The sequence below is a fragment of the Leptodactylus fuscus genome, unplaced genomic scaffold (genome assembly GCF_031893055.1).
Source record: "Leptodactylus fuscus isolate aLepFus1 unplaced genomic scaffold, aLepFus1.hap2 HAP2_SCAFFOLD_187, whole genome shotgun sequence".
Classification (NCBI taxonomy): domain Eukaryota; kingdom Metazoa; phylum Chordata; class Amphibia; order Anura; family Leptodactylidae; genus Leptodactylus; species Leptodactylus fuscus.
Window position 1 is genome coordinate 14,388 of NW_027440210.1, and position 23,623 is coordinate 38,010.

A 23,623-nucleotide genomic window follows, 5' to 3' on the forward strand; every position below is an offset into this window, starting at 1 on the left:
TGTCCCGCCCCCCTATTACATAAGTGACCCCCCATTATGTGTGTCCCGCCCCCCTATTACATAAGTGACCCCCATTATGTGTGTCCCGCCCCCCTATTACATAAGTGACCCCCCATTATGTGTCCCGCCCCCCTATTACATAAGTGACCCCCATTATGTGTGTCCTGCCCCCTATTACATAAGTGACCCCCCATTATGTGTGTCCCGCCCCCCTATTACATATGTGACCCCCCATTATGTGTCCTGCCCCCTATTACATAAGTGACCCCCCCATTATGTGTGTCCCGCCCCCCTATTACATAAGTGACCCCCCATTATGTGTGTCCTGCCCCCTATTATATAAGTGACCCCCATTATGTGTGTCCCGCCCCCCTATTACATAAGTGACCCCCATTATGTGTCCCGCCCCCCTATTACATAAGTGACCCCCCATTATGTGTGTCCCGCCCCCCTATTACATAAGTGACCCCCATTATGTGTGTCCCGCCCCCCTATTACATAAGTGACCCCCCATTATGTGTCCCGCCCCCCTATTACATAAGTGACCCCCATTATGTGTGTCCTGCCCCCTATTACATAAGTGACCCCCCATTATGTGTCCCGCCCCCCTCTCTCCAGGCTTCCTTGGCTGTGCCGACCTCCTCCTGCCTGACTCTGACTACTCTGGTGCGACACTGCTGGAGGAGGAGGTGGAAAATGTGGAGCAATGCCGACAACTCTGCACCAGTCATCACCTCTGCCAGTTCTTCACCCTGCGGCCCGGAGACGCCAACACAGCCAGCGGCATGTGAGGGACTTACTGGGGTTGTCAGGACGGACATTACATGTTACTGGGGTTGTCAGGACGGACATTACATGTTACTGGGGTTGTCAGGACGGACATTACATGTTACTGGGGTTGTCAGGACGGACATTACATGTTACTGGGGTTGTCAGGACGGACATTACATGTTACTGGGGTTGTCAGGACGGACATTACATGTTACTGGGGTTGTCAGGATGGACATTACATGTTATTGGGGTTGTCAGGACGGACATTATATGTTACTGGGGTTGTCAGGACGGACATTACATGTTACTGGGGTTGTCAGGACAGACATTGTATGTTACTGGGGTTGTCAGGATGGACATTACATGTTACTGGGGTTGTCAGGACAGACATTGTATGTTACTGGGGTTGTCAGGACGGACATTACATGTTACTGGGGTTGTCAGGACGGACATTGCATGTTACTGGGGTTGTCAGGACAGACATTACATGTTACTGGGGTTGTCAGGACAGACATTACATGTTACTGGGGTTGTCAGGACGGACATTACATGTTACTGGGGTTGTCAGGACAGACATTACATGTTACTGGGGTTGTCAGGACAGACATTACATGTTACTGGGGTTGTCAGGACGGACATTGCATGTTACTGGGGTTGTCAGGACGGACATTACATGTTACTGGGGTTGTCAGGACGGACATTACATGTTACTGGGGTTGTCAGGACGGACATTGCATGTTACTGGGGTTGTCAGGACGGACATTGCATGTTACTGGGGTTGTCAGGACGGACATTACATGTTACTGGGGTTGTCAGGACGGACATTACATGTTACTGGGGTTGTCAGGATGGACATTACATGTTACTGGGGTTGTCAGGACGGACATTACATGTTACTGGGGTTGTCAGGACGGACATTGCATGTTACTGGGGTTGTCAGGACGGACATTGCATGTTACTGGGGTTGTCAGGACGGACATTGCATGTTACTGGGGTTGTCAGGACGGACATTGCATGTTACTGGGGTTGTCAGGACGGACATTACATGTTACTGGGGTTGTCAGGACGGACATTACATGTTACTGGGGTTGTCAGGACAGACATTACATGTTACTGGGGTTGTCAGGACGGACATTACATGTTACTGGGGTTGTCAGGACGGACATTGCATGTTACTGGGGTTGTCAGGACGGACATTACATGTTACTGGGGTTGTCAGGACGGACATTACATGTTACTGGGGTTGTCAGGACGGACATTACATGTTACTGGGGTTGTCAGGACGGACATTGCATGTTACTGGGGTTGTCAGGACAGACATTGCATGTTACTGGGGTTGTCAGGCGTCCCGCTTGCCAATTCTCTTCCTTCTGTCTCCTCAGGAGTATTTGCGCGTTGCGATCGGCCCCTGGAAACATTCCAACCACGGTGACACATCTGGACGCCGCCATATCTGGCTTCTCCCTGCAATACAGCACCATCCAGAAAAGTGGGTGACCCCCGATAATGATAGCTGACACCCTGATGGTGAAGAGAGGGGGCAGTGTGACTGTGGGGGGCACCGGGCTGATAGGACGGGAATTCTGGGTAACACTATATGGCTGGACAGTCTACAGGGAGACAGTGAGGACTGAAAGCAGAACCTCGGTGTACACAACCAATCATCATGTCAGATGTGCTACTACATCATGTGACATGGTGGTCCAACATGGAGATACTGGCCAGACATAGTCATATGTGACTCAACATGGTCAGTAGGTAGCAGACATGGTTAGATATGGTTGTACATGGTCAAATGTAGTAAGATCTGGTCATAGATGGTGAGATGGTCAGACATGGTCAACCAGAGGTTTTCAGATATGAGTATACATGGTGTCATCTGTCATATATGACTAGATGTGGTCATACATGGTTAGAGGTGGTCATACATGGTTAGAGGTGGTCATACATGGTTAGAGGTGGTCATACATGGTTAGAGGTGGTCATACATGGTTAGAGGTGGTCCTCCATAGTTAGATATGGTCATGTATTGCCATACAGGGTCACATGGAGTGAGACATGGCCATAGATGGTCACAAGCAGTCACATATGATTGGAGATGGTGCCACGTGGTCATACATGGTGAGATGGACATGGTCAGAGAGGATGAGATTTGCTCATACAGGGTACAAACATGGCCAGGTGTGTTAATGGGTGGTGTGGGGGAGGGAGCTGGGTAGTAGCAGTGATATATATATATATATATATATATATATATATATATATATATATATAGTGTGGGGGAGGGGGCTCGGTGGCAGCAGTGGTGCAACCCAAACAGTCTGAGACAGGGACAAAAAATGCAGCAAAACTGGTTTATATAGGAAAAAAAAACAGGAAAATAAAACCTTCACTTCAGGCAAAAACAAAATATAATCCTGCTCGTCTGAGCCACTAACAGAGCTGATACCTAACTATACATGGGGCTTACTAACAGCCACACCAACACAACAGGAGCAATATAGTGTCAGCGGCCTCAGGGTTACAGGACAGACCCGGCGCCTCCTCTCACCTCATGGACCTGCCCTGTAATGTCACAGCTGCAGCCTTTATGGGTCAGTAATGAGCCCAGGATCTGCCCCTGCGCTGAGGCTCCTACAGATCTGTCCCTGTGCTGAGACTATGCCAGACCTGTCCCTGTGCTGAGGTTCCTCCAGATCTGCCCTTGTGCTGAGGTTACTCCAGACCTGCCCCTGTGCTGAGGCTCCTCCAGACCTGCCCCTGTGCTGAGGCTCCTCCAGATCTGCCCCTGTGCTGAGGCTCCTCCAGATCTGCCCTTGTGCTGAGGTTACTCCAGACCTGCCCTTTGTGCTGAGGCTCCTCCAGATCTGCCCTGCGCTGAGGCTCCTACAGATCTGCCCCTGCGCTGAGGCTCCTCCAGATCTGCCCTGCGCTGAGGCTCCTACAGATCTGTCCCTGTGCTGAGACTATGCCAGACCTGTCCCTGTGCTGAGGTTCCTCCAGATCTGCCCTTGTGCTGAGGTTACTCCAGACCTGCCCCTGTGCTGAGGCTCCTCCAGACCTGCCCCTGTGCTGAGGCTCCTCCAGATCTGCCCCTGTGCTGAGGCTCCTCCAGATCTGCCCTTGTGCTGAGGTTACTCCAGACCTGCCCTTTGTGCTGAGGCTCCTCCAGATCTGCCCTGCGCTGAGGCTCCTACAGATCTGTCCCTGTGCTGAGGCTCCTCCAGACTTGCCCCTGTGCTGAGGCTCCTCCAGATCTGCCCTGCGCTGAGGCTCCTACAGATCTGTCCCTGTGCTGAGGCTCCTCCAGACTTGCCCCTGTGCTGAGGCTCCTACAGATCTGCCCCTGTGCTGAGGCTCCTCCAGATCTGCCCCTGTGCTGAGGCTCCTCCAGATCTGCCCCTGTGCTGAGGTTCCTCCAGATCTGCCCTTGTGCTGAGGTTACTCCAGACCTGCCCCTGTGCTGAGGCTCCTCCAGACCTGCCCCTGTGCTGAGGCTCCTCCAGATCTGCCCCTGTGCTGAGGCTCCTCCAGACCTGCCCCTGTGCTGAGGCTCCTCCAGACCTGCCCCTGTGCTGAGGCTCCTCCAGACCTGCCACTGTGCTGAGGCTCCTCCAGACCTGCCCTTTGTGCTGAGGCTCGTCCAGACTTGCCCCTGTGCTGAGGCTCCTCCAGATCTGCCCCTGTGCTGAGGCTCCTCCAGATCTACCCCTGTGCTGAGGCTCCTCCAGATCTGCCCCTGTGCTGAGGCTCCTCCAGATCTGCCCCTGTGCTGAGGCTCCTCCAGACCTGCCCTTTGTGCTGAGGCTCGTCCAGACTTGCCCCTGTGCTGAGGCTCCTCCAGATCTGCCCCTGTGCTGAGGCTCCTCCAGATCTACCCCTGTGCTGAGGCTCCTCCAGATCTGCCCCTGTGCTGAGGCTCCTCCAGATCTGCCCCTGTGCTGAGGCTCCTCCAGATCTGCTCCTGTTCTGAGGCTCCTCCAGACCTGCCCCTGTGCTGAGGCTCCTCCAGATCTGCTCCTGTTCTGAGGCTCCTTCAGATCTACCCCTGTGCTGAGGCTCCTCCAGATCTGCCCCTGTGCTGAGGCTCCTCCAGATCTGCTCCTGTTCTGAGGCTCCTCCAGACCTGCCCCTGTGCTGAGGCTCCTCCAGATCTGCTCCTGTTCTGAGGCTCCTCCAGATCTACCCCTGTGCTGAGGCTCCTCCAGATCTGCCCCTGTGCTGAGGCTCCTCCAGATCTGCTCCTGTTCTGAGGCTCCTCCAGACCTGCCCCTGTGCTGAGGCTCCTCCAGATCTGCTCCTGTTCTGAGGCACCTCCAGACCTGCCCCTGTGCTGAGGCTCCTCCAGATCTGCTCCTGTTCTGAGGCTCCTTCAGATCTACCCCTGTGCTGAGGCTCCTCCAGATCTGCCCCTGTGCTGAGGCTCCTCCAGATCTGCCCCAGACCTCATATATGTCAGAGACCTGGAGGAGATATATCTGGACTCCAGCCCTCTGCCTGTCACCTCCTCAATGTGATCATTGTCCTGTCCAGTAGAAGACCCGTATGTTTTGCCCCCACAGGTTCCCAGAACTGCTCCTCTCTCCTGTACCCTGAGCTGGAGTTTTTTGGCCTGGATGTAGCTGACACCTCGGCCGTGGATGTGGAGAGTTGTCGGTCGTCCTGCACTGATCATCCTGATTGTGAATTCTTCTCGTTTTACTGGGATCCTGATCTAGAGAGGTAAATGTGTCAGGAGAATGGAGGTGGTGGGGGACCTTGTCTCCAGTGTATCACCAGTATAACCAGTACAACCTTCTGCTCCTTAGTTATAGGTGCCGCATGAGAAGCAGCCCCCTGGGGGTCCCAGAAGACGTCTACCCAGCAACCAATGCCACCTCAGGATTCAGTCTGAAGGCCACAGGTAAGGTGGGGACCCCTGGAGATGGAAGTATTACAGAGGTGACCCACCAGGTGACATCCTCCTTACTCTGCCGTCCCGGGCCCCTGTACTGATCAGGATTGTCTGGTCATATCAAGTCTGTTGTGTGCTCAGAATAGTGACCAGACATGTGACCCATCATAACAATAGAGTTGTCAGGCGCTCGCACCTCCCTCTGTCCTGGCCGCCATCTTGCCTTCCACCTAACCTCTCTCTCTCTGCAGGTGACTTGGACTGCTGGACTCTGCTCTTCCCGAACACCACGTTCTCCGGAGCTCTGATCGGGTACATCATGGCTCCAGATGCTTCTTATTGCCGACTCCTGTGCACCCACAACCCTTCCTGCCAATTCTTTACTTACCTGAGTGTAGACTGGACATTAGATGAGCGCAGGTGAGTGCGGACTCAAACCCCCAGTAATGAGGACTCCCATTTACATGTAGTCATTCCATAACATCAGCGGTGGGGCTGTGACAACCTCCCAGTCATCATCTATTCTGAGGGTAGTTCTAAAAAATATGGTGGTCCAGTGTACCTGTCCTCTTGGCCACCAGTCCACCAATACACCTGTCCTCCTGGCCACCAGTCCACCAATACACCTGTCCTCCTGACCACCAGTACCAGTCCACCAATACACCTGTCCTACTGGCCACCAGGTAAACCAATACACCTGTCCTACTGACCACCAGTCCACCAATACACATGTCCTCCTGACCACCAGTCCACCAATACACCTGTCCAACTGACCACCAGTCCACCAATACACCTGTCCTCCTGACCACCAGTACCAGTCCACCAATACACCTGTCCTCCTGACCACCAGTCCACCAATACACCTGTCCTCCTGACCACCAGTCCACCAATACACCTGTCCTCCTGGCCACCAATACACCTGTCCTACTGACCACCAGTCCACCAATACACCTGTCCTCCTGACAACCAGTCCACCAATACACCTGTCCTACTGATCACGAGTCCACCAATACACCTGTCCTACTGACCACCAGTCCACCAAGACACCTGTCCTCCTGACCACCAGTCCACCAATACACCTGTCCTCCTGACAACCAGTCCACCAATACACCTGTCCTACTCACCACGAGTCCACCAATACACCTGTCCTTCTGACCACCAGTCCACCAATACACCTGTCCAACTGACCACCAGTCCACCTGTCCTACTGACCTCAAGTCCACCAATACACCTGTCCTCCTGGCCACCAGTCCAATACACCTGTCCTTCTGACCACCAGTCCACCAATGCACCTGTCCTACTGACTACCAGTCCACCAATACACCTGTCCTCCTGACAACCAGTCCACCAATACACCTGTCCTCCTGACCACCAGTACCAGTTCACTAATACACCTGTTCTACTGGCCACCAGTCCACCAATACACCTGTCCTACTGACCACCAGTTCACCAAGACACCTGTCCAACTGACCACCAGTCCACCAAGACACCTGTCCAACTGACCACCAGTCCACCAATACACCTGTCCTACTGACCACCAGTCCACCAATACACCTGTCCAACTGACCACCAGTCCACCAATACACCTGTCCTACTGACCACCAGTCCACCAATACACCTGTCCAACTGACCACCAGTCCACCAATACACCTGTCCTACTGACCACCAGTCCACCAATACACCTGTCCAACTGACCAGCAGTCCACCTGTCCTACTGACCTCAAGTCCACCAATACACCTGTCCTCCTGGGCACCAATCCACCTCTCCTCCTGATCAGCAGTCCACCAATACACCTGTCTTACTGACCACCAGTCCACCAATACACCTGTCCTCCTGGCCACCAGTCCACCAATACACCTGTCCTCCTGGCCACCAGTCCACCAATACACCTGGCCACCAGTCCACCAATACACCTGTCCAACTGACCACCAGTCCACCTGTCCTACTGACCACCAGTCCACCAATACACCTGTCCTCCTGACCACCAGTCCACCACTGCACCTGTCCAACTGACCACCAGTCCACCAATACACCTATCCTACTGACCACCAGTCCACCAATACACCTGTCCTACTGACCACCAGTCCACCAATACACCTGTCCTCCTGGCCACCAATCCACTAATACACCTGTCCAACTGACCACCAGTTGACCAATACACCTGTCCTCCTGGCCACCAGTCCATCAATACACCCGTCCTCCTGGCCACCAGTCCACCAATACACCTGTCCAACTGACCACCAGTCCACCAATACACCTGTCCTACTGACCACCTGTCCACCAAAACACCTGTCCTACTGACCACGAGTCCACCAATACACCTGTCCAACTGACTACCAGTCCAATACACCTGTCCTACTGACCACCAGTCCAACAATACACCTGTCCAACTGACCACGAGTCCACCAATACACCTGTCCAACTGACCACGAGTCCACCAATACACCTGTCCTACTGACCACCAGTTCACCAAGACACCTGTCCAACTGACCACCAGTCCACCAAGACACCTGTCCAACTGACCACCAGTCCACCAATACACCTGTCCTACTGACCACCAGTCCACCAATACACCTGTCCAACTGACCACCAGTCCACCAATACACCTGTCCTACTGACCACCAGTCCACCAATACACCTGTCCAACTGACCACCAGTCCACCTGTCCTACTGACCTCAAGTCCACCAATACACCTGTCCTCCTGGGCACCAATCCACCTCTCCTCCTGATCAGCAGTCCACCAATACACCTGTCTTACTGACCACCAGTCCACCAATACACCTGTCCTCCTGGCCACCAGTCCACCAATACACCTGGCCACCAGTCCACCAATACACCTGTCCAACTGACCACCAGTCCACCTGTCCTACTGACCACCAGTCCACCAATACACCTGTCCTCCTGACCACCAGTCCACCACTGCACCTGTCCAACTGACCACCAGTCCACCAATACACCTATCCTACTGACCACCAGTCCACCAATACACCTGTCCTACTGACCACCAGTCCACCAATACACCTGTCCTCCTGGCCACCAATCCACTAATACACCTGTCCAACTGACCACCAGTTGACCAATACACCTGTCCTCCTGGCCACCAGTCCATCAATACACCCGTCCTCCTGGCCACCAGTCCACCAATACACCTGTCCAACTGACCACCAGTCCACCAATACACCTGTCCTACTGACCACCTGTCCACCAAAACACCTGTCCTACTGACCACGAGTCCACCAATACACCTGTCCAACTGACTACCAGTCCAATACACCTGTCCTACTGACCACCAGTCCAACAATACACCTGTCCAACTGACCACGAGTCCACCAATACACCTGTCCTCCTGACCACCAGTCCACCTTGTCCTCCTGTTTCTCATTCCCCCTGACCACCAGTATTTCTACAGTCCATTCCTCTTTCACTAGTCCACCTGGCCTGCCCACCAGCCGGTTCACCAGTCCTCTTAACCACCAGTCCTAGCGATGCCAGACCTTATGGAGATTGACTTGTATTCATCTTCTGTAGGTTCTCCTGCTTCCTGCAGAGCGGTGACCAAGGAGTTCCCAGCAATGTCATTAACCAACCCAACGCGATATCCGGCTTCAGCAAACCCATGTCAGGTGTCCACAAAGGTGAGTGATATGTCCAGTGTGTATGTGGTCAGTCATGGGGATACCCTGGGGTACAGTGGCTGTAGGTATGCATTGGAGATATCCTGGGGTACAGTGTCTGTAGACTCGGGGTACACTGGGCATACAATGAGTATGTACTGGGGGTTTATTGGAGGTATCATGGGGTGCAGTGGCTGTAGGTATGTATTGGGGATAGACTGGGGGTACACTAGAGGTAAACTGGGGTACACTGGGGATAGACTTGGTATACTCTGGGAATACAATGGGAATAAGACTGGGAATACACTGGACATAGAACGGGTATGTACTGGGGATAGACTAGGGGTACACTGGGCATAGAATGGGTATGTACTGGGGGTATACTGGAGGTATCCTGGCGTACAGTGGCTGTAGACTGGGGGTACACTGGGCATAGAATGGGTATGTACTGGGGGTATACTGGAGATATCCTGGGGTACAGTGGCTGTAGACTGGGGGTACACTGGGCATAGAATGGGTATGTACTGGGGGTATACTGGAGATATCCTGGGGTACAGTGGCTGTAGACTGGGGGTACACTGGGCATAGAATGGGTATGTACTGGGGGTATACTGGAGATATCCTGGGGTACAGTGGCTGTAGTCTGGGGGTACACTGGGCATAGAATGGGTATGTACTGGGGGTATACTGGAGATATCCTGGCGTACAGTGGCTGTAGTCTGGGGGTACACTGGGCATAGAATGGGTATGTACTGGGGTACACTGCGAGTGCCCATTAATAATCCTCTCTTCCAGAGTGTGTGACGGAGCAGTATCAGGATCTGAACTTCCCGGGCTCTTCGGAGCGCAGCCTGGTGGCGGCCTCGTACCCTGAATGTCAGGAGATCTGCACCCAGGATGCCTTGTGCCAGTTCTTTACCTTCTTTAACCAGACACATCTTCTGCCAGATCAGATGTGAGTAGAAGCAGTGGTGACATGGAAGGGGGTGGGACGACCCTCCGGGACCTCAATTATTTTTGACCAAGGCTTAAAAAGGTATTCAGGTACCGTGTGTACTAACGTAGGGTTAACTTTCCGAACGTTGGTGGGTCTGATCAGAAGAGTTAGGATGATTTGCTCCACTGTTGGGTGGTGGATGTCTGCACCCCTGCCCCATTCACACCCGCTGTAGATGGATCGTACATGTAGGGAACCATCTAAACCTACCGCCCCCTCACACCTGTCAGACTAATACTTCACCACACTGGTAGGTTCTCTCCTGACCACCAGTGATATGAGAGGGATTTCACCGTCTGTACCCGCGTTGAGCAAACCTGTATTATGGAGGCAAAGCTGGTTCATGTGGATGCCATTCCATACGGCGTCCTACTTCTCCAAGGGGCAGATCCAGTCTTTGGTCAGAAGACCTTAGTACCCTCTCTGAACAGCAGTGCCATTGGTCACTGTACTGCCAATGGACACTGGACCGCCAATGGATACTGGCCCGCCATTGGACACTGGACTGCCAATGGACACTAGATCGCCATTGGACACTGGACTGTCAATGGACACCAAATTGCCATTGGACACTGGACCTCCATTGGACACTGGACTGCCAATGGACACCAAATCGCCATTGGACACTGGACCGCCAATGGACACTAGATCGCCATTGGGCATTGGACCACCATTAGCCGCTGGACCGCCATTGGATACTGGACGGCCATTGCACACTGGACCGCCATTGGACACTAGATCGCCATTGGCTGCTGGACTGCCATTGGATACTGGACCGCCATTGGACACGGGACCGCCATTGGCCCTTGGACTGCCAATGGACACTAGATCATCATTGGCTGCTGGACCGCCATTGGATACTGGATCGCCATTAGACACTGGACTGCCTATGGACACTAGATCACCATTGGACACTGGACCGTCATCTACTCTTCCAGATAAGTTACTTTTGCAGAAATACCTTTTCCTGGTGTAAATTGATTTAACCCTCTCTACCCCAGTTGGGCTCTTTGAAGATCAAGACCTTCTTCCACTCACTTGGGGCTACTCCTGCCCTATGCAGGTGGGCTTGGACTACTCTACCACCCCTAGGAGAGCAATCTGTGGCTCCACTTGTGTTTATCACAGAGAGCTCCCCCTAAGGTCTTAAGCAATTACCCACCTCCTAAACTGCCATAACCTACTCCTTGTGGCACTGCCTAATTCTCACCTTGATGGATGGGGGTCCCCTATGTGACACCAGGCGAGTCTCCTCCACGTTACCCTTTGGCATGTTTCAAGCGCCGGCCACTTGCTCAGCTGGGGGTAATAAAGTATATATTGCCCCAGAAAGCCACTTCCTCTCTACTTTATACATCTTCTGCCGGTCACTGACTAATAGATGCCAGTCCTTCTGTGCCTGTCTTCCCTTTGCCCCTTCCGAACCAAGTCCTTGTCTGCTTAGGGTAGGTGGCACAATACCCCAAATGTATACACGCATCATATGTTATTGCAATTCTAAATGAAAGCAATGCCCAAAAGGCATCATTCCCATTGGATAAAACCTAGTCCTAATTGTAAGGCCTGAGACTATAGAATAAGGGAACGGCACAAAACTCCACCCATGCCGAGACTCCAGGGTCTGATCAGAGACAGGTCCTATGAGGTCCTCAGAGGTGTGGTCTGTATTGTAATCAGATAAAGTATCTATATAGTGGTCAGAGAAATGCTCTATGAGGTCTTCAGGGGTGTGGTCTGTATAGTAATCGGGCACATGGACTATATAGTGATCAGAGACAGGCCCTATGAGGTCCTCAGAGGTGTGGTCTGTATTGTAATCAGAGACAGGCCCTATGAGGTCCTCAGGGGTGTGGTCTGTATTGTAATCAGATAAAGTATCTATATAGTGGTCAGAGAAATGCTCTATGAGGTCCTCAGGGGTGTGGTCTGTATAGTAATCGGGCACATGGACTATATAGTGATCAGAGACAGGCCCTATGAGGTCCTCAGAGGTGTGGTCTGTATTGTAATCAGAGACAGGCCCTATGAGGTCCTCAGGGGTGTGGTCTGTATTGTAATCAGAGACAGGCACTATGAGGTCCTCAGAGGTGTGGTCTGTATTGTAATCAGATAAAGTATCTATATAGTGGTCAGAGAAATGCTCTATGAGGTCCTCAGGGGTGTGGTCTGTATAGTAATTGGGCACATGGACTATATAGTGATCAGAGACAGGACCTATGAGGTCCTCAGAGGTGTGGTCTGTATTGTGATCAGATAAAGTATCAATATATCTCTCTCTCTCTCTCTCCCTCCTATCTCTCTCTCTCTCTCTTCTATCTCTCTCTTTCTCTCTCTCCCATCTCTCTCTCTCTCTCATCTCCGATGTGAGAATTCTTTGTATCTCAGATCTGACACTTGGGGTTACAGGTTTTTAGAGGACAGTAAGTCCTAGCTTACATAGCCTGCACACATAGCCAGTCATGGTGGCCGTCACTCCTAGGTCAGCAGAGTCTTGACAGAGTATCGGAGTCGGTTTTCACGGTTCTTGCCTTAGAGAATAAACAGGTCAATGTCTATCTTATTTTCTCTCTCCAGAAGCACCTGTTACCTGAAGAGTCTGCTATCCCTCCCGCTACCTCAGATCATAAAGGACTCCCCCGATGTCACGTCCGGCTTCCCACAAAGAGGCTGCAAAGGTCAAACATCAGGTGAGGATCAAACATCTGGATAAAGTCAAATATCAGGTGTGGGCCAAGCAGGTACCGAGTGAGGGTCAGGCATCAGGTCCCAGTGACTTATCAGATGTGGGTCCAGCTTGATGGGAGGTTCATCAGGAGAAGGGCTGTAGGAACAATGTCAGGGATGGAGAAGGCCATGTGTGAGGAGCCATCACTGGAGCGTGTGGGAAGGTTCTGTAGGTCTCCATGGTCATGTAATTGTCACTATTACTCCAGATCACCCCACATTTATCTTACAGCTAAGTCCTGCCCTACAATGAATGGAAAGATAAGAATACGGGTTATGACATCATAATACAACCAAGAAACATCACAAGTTTTCATTTTCCTTTTGCAGATTCTCCACCGGATGTGCTGCCTTCCTGTGAGTATAAAATGTGTAAAAAAAAACCATCTGGGGTCTTACACATGGCCAGAGGGTCTACATACTGGTCAGAGGTCCTCGGGGGTGTGGTCTGTATAGTAATCGGGCACATGGACTATATAGTGATCAGAGACAGGCCCTATGAGGTCCTCAGGGGTGTGGTCTGTATTGTAATCAGAGACAGGCCCTATGAGATCCTCAGGGGTGTGGTCTGTATTGTAATCAGATAAGGTATCTATATAGTGGTCAGAGAAATGCTCTATGAGGTCCTCAGGGGTGTGGTCTGTATTGTAATCAGAGACAGGCCCTATGAGGTCCTCAGAGGTGTGGTCTGTATAGTAATCGGGCACATGGACTATATAGTGATCAGAGACAGGCCCTATGAGGTCCTCAGAGGTGTGGTCTGTATAGTAATCGGGCACATGGATAATATAGTGATCAGAGACAGGCTCTATGAGATCCTCAGAGGTGTGGTCTGTATTGTAATCAGAGAAAGTATCTATATAGTGGTCAGAGAAATTGTGATCAGGCACATGGACTATATAGTGATCAGAGACAGGCTCTATGAGATCCTCAGAGGTGTGGTCTGTATTACAATCAGAGACAGGCTCTATGAGGTCCTCAGAGGTGTGGTCTGTATTGTGATCAGAGACAGGCTCTATGAGACCCTCAGAGGTGTGGTCTGTATTGTGATCAGAGACAGGCTCTATGAGACCCTCAGAGGTGTGGTCTGTATTGTGATCAGGCACATGGATAATATAGTGATCAGAGACAGGCACTATGAGGTCCTCAGAGGTGTGGTCTGTATTGTGATCATGCACACAGATTATATAGTGGTCAGAGACAGGCTCTATGAGGTCCTCAGGGGTGTGGTCTGTATTGTGATCAGAGACAGGCTCTATGAGACCCTCAGAGGTGTGGTCTGTATTGTGATCAGGCACATGGATAATATAGTGATCAGAGACAGGCACTATGAGGTCCTCAGAGGTGTGGTCTGTATTACAATCAGAGAAAGTATCTATATAGTGGTCAGAGAAATTGTGATCAGGCACATGGACTATATAGTGATCAGAGACAGGCTCTATGAGATCCTCAGAGGTGTGGTCTGTATTGTGATCAGAGACAGGCTCTATGAGACCCTCAGAGGTGTGGTCTGTATTGTGATCAGAGACAGGCTCTATGAGACCCTCAGAGGTGTGGTCTGTATTGTGATCAGAGACAGGCACTATGAGGTCCTCAGAGGTGTGGTCTGTATTGTAATCAGAGACAGGCACTATGAGGTCCTCAGAGGTGTGGTCTGTATTGTAATCAGAGACAGGCACTATGAGGTCCTCAGAGGTGTGGTCTGTATTGTGATCAGAGACAGGCACTATGAGGTCCTCAGAGGTGTGGTCTGTATTGTAATCAGAGAAAGTATCTATATAGTGATCAGAGACAGGCCCTATGAGACCCTCAGAGGTGTGGTCTGTATTGTGATCAGAGACAGGCTCTATGAGACCCTCAGAGGTGTGGTCTGTATTGTGATCAGAGACAGGCTCTATGAGACCCTCAGAGGTGTGGTCTGTATTGTGATCAGAGACAGGCACTATGAGGTCCTCAGAGGTGTGGTCTGTATTGTAATCAGAGAAAGTATCTATATAGTGGTCAGAGAAATTGTGATCAGGCACATGGACTATATAGTGATCAGAGACAGGCTCTATGAGATCCTCAGAGGTGTGGTCTGTATTGTGATCAGGCACATAGACTATATTGTGATCAGAGACAGGCTCTATGAGGTCCTCAGAGGTGTGGTCTGTATTGTAATCAGAGACAGGCCCTATGAGGTCCTCAGAGGTGTGGTCTGTATAGTAATCGGGCACATGGACTATATAGTGATCAGAGACAGGCCCTATGAGGTCCTCAGAGGTGTGGTCTGTATTGTGATCAGAGACAGGCACTATGAGGTCCTCAGAGGTGTGGTCTGTATTGTAATCAGAGAAAGTATCTATATAGTGGTCAGAGAAATTGTGATCAGGCACATGGACTATATAGTGATCAGAGACAGGCTCTATGAGATCCTCAGAGGTGTGGTCTGTATTACAATCAGAGACAGGCTCTATGAGGTCCTCAGAGGTGTGGTCTGTATTGTGATCAGAGACAGGCTCTATGAGACCCTCAGAGGTGTGGTCTGTATTGTGATCAGGCACATGGATAATATAGTGATCAGAGACAGGCCCTATGAGGTCCTCAGAGGTGTGGTCTGTATTGTAATCAGAGAAAGTATCTATATAGTGGTCAGAGAAATTGTGATCAGGCACATGGACTATATAGTGATCAGAGACAGGCCCTATGAGACCCTCAGAGGTGTGGTCTGTATTGTGATCAGAGACAGGCACTATGAGGTCCTCAGAGGTGTGGTCTGTATTGTAATCAGAGAAAGTATCTATATAGTGGTCAGAGAAATTGTGATCAGGCACATGGACTATATAGTGATCAGAGACAGGCTCTATGAGATCCTCAGAGGTGTGGTTTGTATTGTGATCAGGCACATAGACTATATTGTGATCAGAGACAGGCTCTATGAGGTCCTCAGAGGTGTGGTCTGTATTGTGATCATGCACACAGATTATATAGTGGTCAGAGACAGGCTCTATGAGGTCCTCAGGGGTGTGGTCTCAATTGTGCTTTGAGATAAGAGACAGATTCTTTGAGGTCATCAGACTGGCATCTCGCCAACACGCAGGACACAGAGACAGAGCATACCAGCAGTGATTGGCACACCAGAGAACTAATCCAATCACTAGCACAGACTTGGTGTAAATAGGTGGAGCCGGCGCATGTGGTATGGCCACACAGTGTCATACTGGGCCCCACACCTCACAACCTTCTCCGCTGGTTCCTTCAGGCTATTGTTCTTCTTTACCTTGACATTTCTTTTTCTTGTCAGCTCAAAATGTCCCATCTACCCCTTCAGGTTAGAAGAAAATGGCAGCAAACCATTGTCCTCACCTAAAATGACCATAACCAGAACATGACCTTCTCATTCAACTGCATGGTGACTACGACGCAATGCATGGACTCTCCACGACAAAGAATCTACAAGACTCTGCACATTCATGGTCCCTATATTCCAGTACAAGGACTCACCATACCCCGGCACTACAAGACTCTGCACATTCATGGTCCCTATACTCCAGTACAAGGACTCACCATACCCCGGCACTACAAGACTCTGCACATTCATGGTCCCCATATTCCAGTACAAGGACTCACCATACCCCGGCACTACAAGTCCCTGCACATTCATGGTCCCTATACTCCAGTACAAGGACTCACCATACCCCGGCACTACAAGACTCTGCACATTCATGGTCCCTATACTCCAGTACAAGGACTCACCATACCCCGGCACTACAAGACTCTGCACATTCATGGTCCCTATACTCCAGTACAAGGACTCACCATACCCCGGCACTACAAGACTCTGCACATTCATGGTCCCTATACTCCAGTACAAGGACTCACCATACCCCGGCACTACAAGACTCTGCACATTCATGGTCCCTATACTCCAGTACAAGGACTCACCATACCCCGGCACTACAAGACTCTGCACATTCATGGTCCCTATACTCCAGTACAAGGACTCACCATACCCCGGCACTACAAGACTCTGCACATTCATGGTCCCTATACTCCAGTACAAGGACTCACCATACCCCGGCACTACAAGACTCTGCACATTCATGGTCCCTATACTCCACTACAAGGACTCACCATACCCCAGCACTACAAGACTCTGCACATTCATGGTCCCTATACTCCAGTACAAGGACTCACCATACCCCGGCACTACAAGACTCTGCACATTCATGGTCCCTATACTCCAGTACAAGGACTCACCATACCCCGACACTACAAGACTCTGCACATTCATGGTCCCTATACTCCAGTACAAGGACTCACCATACCCCGGCACTACAAGACTCTGCACATTCATGGTCCCTATACTCCAGTACAAGGACTCACCATACCCCGGCACTACAAGACTCTGCACATTCATGGTCCCTATACTCCACTACAAGGACTCACCATACCCCGGCACTACAAGACTCTGCACATTCATGGTCCCTATACTCCAGTACAAGGACTCACCATACCCCGGCACTACAAGACTCTGCACATTCATGGTCCCTATACTCCACTACAAGGACTCACCATACCCCGGCACTACAAGACTCTGCACATTCATGGTCCCTATACTCCACTACAAGGACTCACCATACCCCAACACTACAAGACTCGGCACATTCATGGTCCCTATACTCCACTACAAGGACTCACCATACCCCGGCACTACAAGACTCTGCACATTCATGGTCCCTATACTCCAGTACAAGGACTCACCATACCCCAACACTACAAGTCCCTGCACATTCATGGTCCCTATACTCCACTACAAGGACTCACCATACCCCGGCACTACAAGACTCGGCACATTCATGGTCCCTATACTCCAGTACAAGGACTCACCATACCCCGGCACTACAAGACTCGGCACATTCATGGTCCCTATACTCCAGTACAAGGACTCACCATACCCCAACACTACAAGACTCGGCACATTCATGGTCCCTATACTCCACTACAAGGACTCACCATACCCCGGCACTACAAGACTCTGCACATTCATGGTCCCTATACTCCACTACAAGGACTCACCATACCCCGGCACTACAAGACTCTGCACATTCATGGTCCCTATACTCCAGTACAAGGACTCACCATACCCCAACACTACAAGACTCTGCACATTCATGGTCCCTATACTCCACTACAAGGACTTACCATACCCCGGCACTACAAGACTCTGCACATTCATGGTCCCTATACTCCACTACAAGGACTCACCATACCCCGGCACTACAAGACTCGGCACATTCATGGTCCCTATACTCCAGTACAAGGACTCACCATACCCCAACACTACAAGACTCGGCACATTCATGGTCCCTATACTCCAGTACAAGGACTCACCATACCCCGGCACTACAAGACTCTGCACATTCATGGTCCCTATACTCCACTACAAGGACTCACCATACCCCGGCACTACAAGACTCTGCACATTCATGGTCCCTATACTCCAGTACAAGGACTCACCATACCCCGGCACTACAAGACTCTGCACATTCATGGTCCCTATACTCCAGTACAAGGACTCACCATACCCCGGCACTACAAGACTCTGCACATTCATGGTCCCTATACTCCACTACAAGGACTCACCATACCCCGGCACTACAAGACTCTGCACATTCATGGTCCCTATACTCCACTACAAGGACTCACCATACCCCGGCACTACAAGACTCTGCACATTCATGGTCCCTATACTCCAGTACAAGGACTCACCATACCCCGGCACTACAAGACTCTGCACATTCATGGTCCCTATACTCCAGTACAAGGACTCACCATACCCCAACACTACAAGACTCGGCACATTCATGGTCCCTATACTCCAGTACAAGGACTCACCATACCCCGGCACTACAAGACTCTGCACATTCATGGTCCCTATACTCCAGTACAAGGACTCACCATACCCCGGCACTACAAGACTCTGCACATTCATGGTCCCTATACTCCACTACAAGGACTCACCATACCCCGGCACTACAAGACTCTGCACATTCATGGTCCCTATACTCCACTACAAGGACTCACCATACCCCGGCACTACAAGACTCTGCACATTCATGGTCCCTATACTCCACTACAAGGACTCACCATACCCCGGCACTACAAGACTCTGCACATTCATGGTCCCTATACTCCAGTACAAGGACTCACCATACCCCGGCACTACAAGACTCTGCACATTCATGGTCCCTATACTCCACTACAAGGACTCACCATACCCCGGCACTACAAGACTCTGCACATTCATGGTCCCTATACTCCAGTACAAGGACTCACCATACCCCAACACTACAAGACTCTGCACATTCATGGTCCCTATACTCCAGTACAAGGACTCACCATACCCCAACACTACAAGACTCGGCACATTCATGGTCCCTATACTCCAGTACAAGGACTCACCATACCCCGGCACTACAAGACTCTGCACATTCATGGTCCCTATACTCCACTACAAGGACTCACCATACCCCGGCACTACAAGACTCTGCACATTCATGGTCCCTATACTCCAGTACAAGGACTCACCATACCCCGGCACTACAAGACTCTGCACATTCATGGTCCCTATACTCCAGTACAAGGACTCACCATACCCCGGCACTACAAGACTCTGCACATTCATGGTCCCTATACTCCACTACAAGGACTCACCATACCCCGGCACTACAAGACTCTGCACATTCATGGTCCCTATACTCCAGTACAAGGACTCACCATACCCCGGCACTACAAGACTCTGCACATTCATGGTCCCTATACTCCACTACAAGGACTCACCATACCCCGGCACTACAAGACTCTGCACATTCATGGTCCCTATACTCCACTACAAGGACTCACCATACCCCGGCACTACAAGACTCTGCACATTCATGGTCCCTATACTCCACTACAAGGACTCACCATACCCCGGCACTACAAGACTCTGCACATTCATGGTCCCTATACTCCACTACAAGGACTCACCATACCCCAACACTACAAGACTCTGCACATTCATGGTCCCTATACTCCAGTACAAGGACTCACCATACCCCGGCACTACAAGACTCTGCACATTCATGGTCCCTATACTCCACTACAAGGACTCACCATACCCCAACACTACAAGACTCTGCACATTCATGGTCCCTATACTCCAGTACAAGGACTCACCATACCCCGGCACTACAAGACTCTGCACATTCATGGTCCCTATACTCCAGTACAAGGACTCACCATACCCCGGCACTACAAGACTCTGCACATTCATGGTCCCTATACTCCAGTACAAGGACTCACCATACCCCGGCACTATATGACTCTGCACATTCATGGTCCCTATACTCCACTACAAGGACTCACCATACCCCAACACTACAAGACTCGGCACATTCATGGTCCCTATACTCCAGTACAAGGACTCACCATACCCCGGCACTACAAGACTCTGCACATTCATGGTCCCTATACTCCAGTACAAGGACTCACCATACCCCGGCACTACAAGACTCTGCACATTCATGGTCCCTATACTCCACTACAAGGACTCACCATACCCCGGCACTACAAGACTCTGCACATTCATGGTCCCTATACTCCACTACAAGGACTCACCATACCCCGGCACTACAAGACTCTGCACATTCATGGTCCCTATACTCCACTACAAGGACTCACCATACCCCGGCACTACAAGACTCTGCACATTCATGGTCCCTATACTCCACTACAAGGACTCACCATACCCCAACACTACAAGACTCGGCACATTCATGGTCCCTATACTCCACTACAAGGACTCACCATACCCCAACACTACAAGACTCTGCACATTCATGGTCCCTATACTCCAGTACAAGGACTCACCATACCCCGGCACTACAAGACTCTGCACATTCATGGTCCCTATACTCCACTACAAGGACTCACCATACCCCAACACTACAAGACTCTGCACATTCATGGTCCCTATACTCCAGTACAAGGACTCACCATACCCCGGCACTACAAGACTCTGCACATTCATGGTCCCTATACTCCAGTACAAGGACTCACCATACCCCGGCACTACAAGACTCTGCACATTCATGGTCCCTATACTCCAGTACAAGGACTCACCATACCCCGGCACTACAAGACTCTGCACATTCATGGTCCCTATACTCCAGTACAAGGACTCACCATACCCCGGCACTACAAGACTCTGCACATTCATGGTCCCTATACTCCAGTACAAGGACTCACCATACCCCGGCACTACAAGACTCTGCACATTCATGGTCCCTATACTCCACTACAAGGACTCACCATACCCCGGCACTACAAGACTCTGCACATTCATGGTCCCTATACTCCACTACAAGGACTCACCATACCCCGGCACTACAAGACTCGGCACATTCATGGTCCCTATACTCCAGTACAAGGACTCACCATACCCCGGCACTACAAGACTCTGCACATTCATGGTCCCTATACTCCACTACAAGGACTCACCATACCCCGGCACTACAAGACTCTGCACATTCATGGTCCCTATACTCCAGTACAAGGACTCACCATACCCCGGCACTACAAGACTCTGCACATTCATGGTCCCTATACTCCACTACAAGGACTCACCATACCCCGGCACTATATGACTGTGTACAGACAGGTAACAATGTGATCACTACAAGTAATAAATGCAAGGACTTCTGATGATGCAACGGAACGAGTCTGTATTATTTACTGGTTATAATGGGAGAGCGTGAATGCCATGTAATATACCGAATGTACTCGTGTATCTAATCCTATCCTGTGTGATACTGTATACTGAGCTGTGTATCTAATCCTATCCTGTGTGATACTGTATACTGAGCTGTATCTAATCCTATCCTGTGTGATACTGTATACTGAGCCGTGTATCTAATCCTATCCTGTGTGATACTGTATACTGAGCTGTGTATCTAATCCTATCCTGTGTGATACTGTATACTGAGCCGTGTATCTAATCCTATCCTGTGTGATACTGTATACTGAGCTGTGTATCTAATCCTATCCTGTGTGATACTGTATACTGAGCTGTGTATCTAATCCTATCCTGTGTGATACTGTATACTGAGCTGTGTATCTAATCCTATCCTGTGTGATACTGTATACTGAGCTGTGTATCTAATCCTATCCTGTGTGATACTGTATACTGAGCCGTGTATCTAATCCTATCCTGTGTGATACTGTATACTGAGCTGTGTATCTAATCCTATCCTGTGTGATACTGTATACTGAGCTGTATCTAATCCTATCCTGTGTGATACTGTATACTGAGCTGTGTATCTAATCCTATCCTGTGTGATACTGTATACTGAGCCGTGTATCTAATCCTCTCCTGTGTGATACTGTATACTGAGCTGTGTATCTAATCCTATCCTGTGTGATACTGTATACTGCGCTGTGTATCTAATCCTATCCTGTGTGATACTGTATACTGAGCTGTGTATCTAATCCTATCCTGTGTGATACTGTATACTGAGCCGTGTATCTAATCCTATCCTGTGTGATACTGTATACTGAGCTGTGTATCTAATCCTATCCTGTGTGATACTGTATACTGAGCTGTGTATATAATCCTATCCTGTGTGATACTGTATACTGCGCTGTGTATCTAATCCTATCCTGTGTGATACTGTATACTGCGCTGTGTATCTAATCCTATCCTGTGTGATACTGTATACTGAGCCGTGTATCTAATCCTATCCTGTGTGATACTGTATACTGAGTCGTGTATCTAATCCTATCCTGTGTGATACTGTATACTGAGCTGTGTATCTAATCCTATCCTGTGTGATACTGTATACTGAGTCGTGTATCTAATCCTATCCTGTGTGATACTGTATACTGAGCCGTGTATCTAATCCTATCCTGTGTGATACTGTATACTGAGCTGTGTATCTAATCCTATCCTGTGTGATACTGTATACTGAGTCGTGTATCTAATCCTATCCTGTGTGATACTGTATACTGAGCTGTGTATCTAATCCTATCCTGTGTGATACTGTATACTGAGTCGTGTATCTAATCCTATCCTGTGTGATACTGTATACTGAGTCGTGTATCTAATCCTATCCCGTGTGATACTGTATACTGAGCCGTGTATCTAATCCTATCCTGTGTGATACTGTATACTGAGCTGTGTATCTAATCCTATCCTGTGTGATACTGTATACTGAGCTGTGTATCTAATCCTATCCCGTGTGATACTGTATACTGCGCTGTGTATCTAATCCTATCCTGTGTGATACTGTATACTGAGCCGTGTATCTAATGCTATCCTGTGTGATACTGTATACTGAGCTGTGTATCTAATCCTATTCTGTGTGATACTGTATACTGAGCTGTATCTAATCCTATCCTGTGTGATACTGTATACTGAGCTGTATCTAATCCTATCCTGTGTGATACTGTATACTGAGCTGTGTATCTAATCCTATCCTGTGTGATACTGTATACTGAGCTGTGTATCTAATCCTATCCTGTGTGATACTGTATACTGAGCTGTGTATCTAATCCTATCCTGTGTGATACTGTATACTGAGCTGTGTATCTAATCCTATCC

General features: G+C 50.1%; 1 protein-coding gene across 1 annotated transcript; it reads left to right on the forward strand.

Moving 5' to 3' along the window:
- Positions 1-618: 618 nt before the first annotated feature.
- LOC142187315 (coagulation factor XI-like) lies at positions 619-16,640 on the forward strand (the record flags this gene model as incomplete). Its single annotated transcript, XM_075261538.1, has 10 exons — positions 619-787; positions 2,154-2,260; positions 5,334-5,493; positions 5,580-5,674; positions 5,917-6,085; positions 9,196-9,302; positions 10,077-10,236; positions 12,853-12,965; positions 13,333-13,359; positions 16,313-16,640. Coding segments are annotated over 10 exons (1,112 nt in total), but the record flags the coding sequence as incomplete, so codon positions are not given.
- Between the last annotated feature and the right edge of the window lie 6,983 nt (positions 16,641-23,623).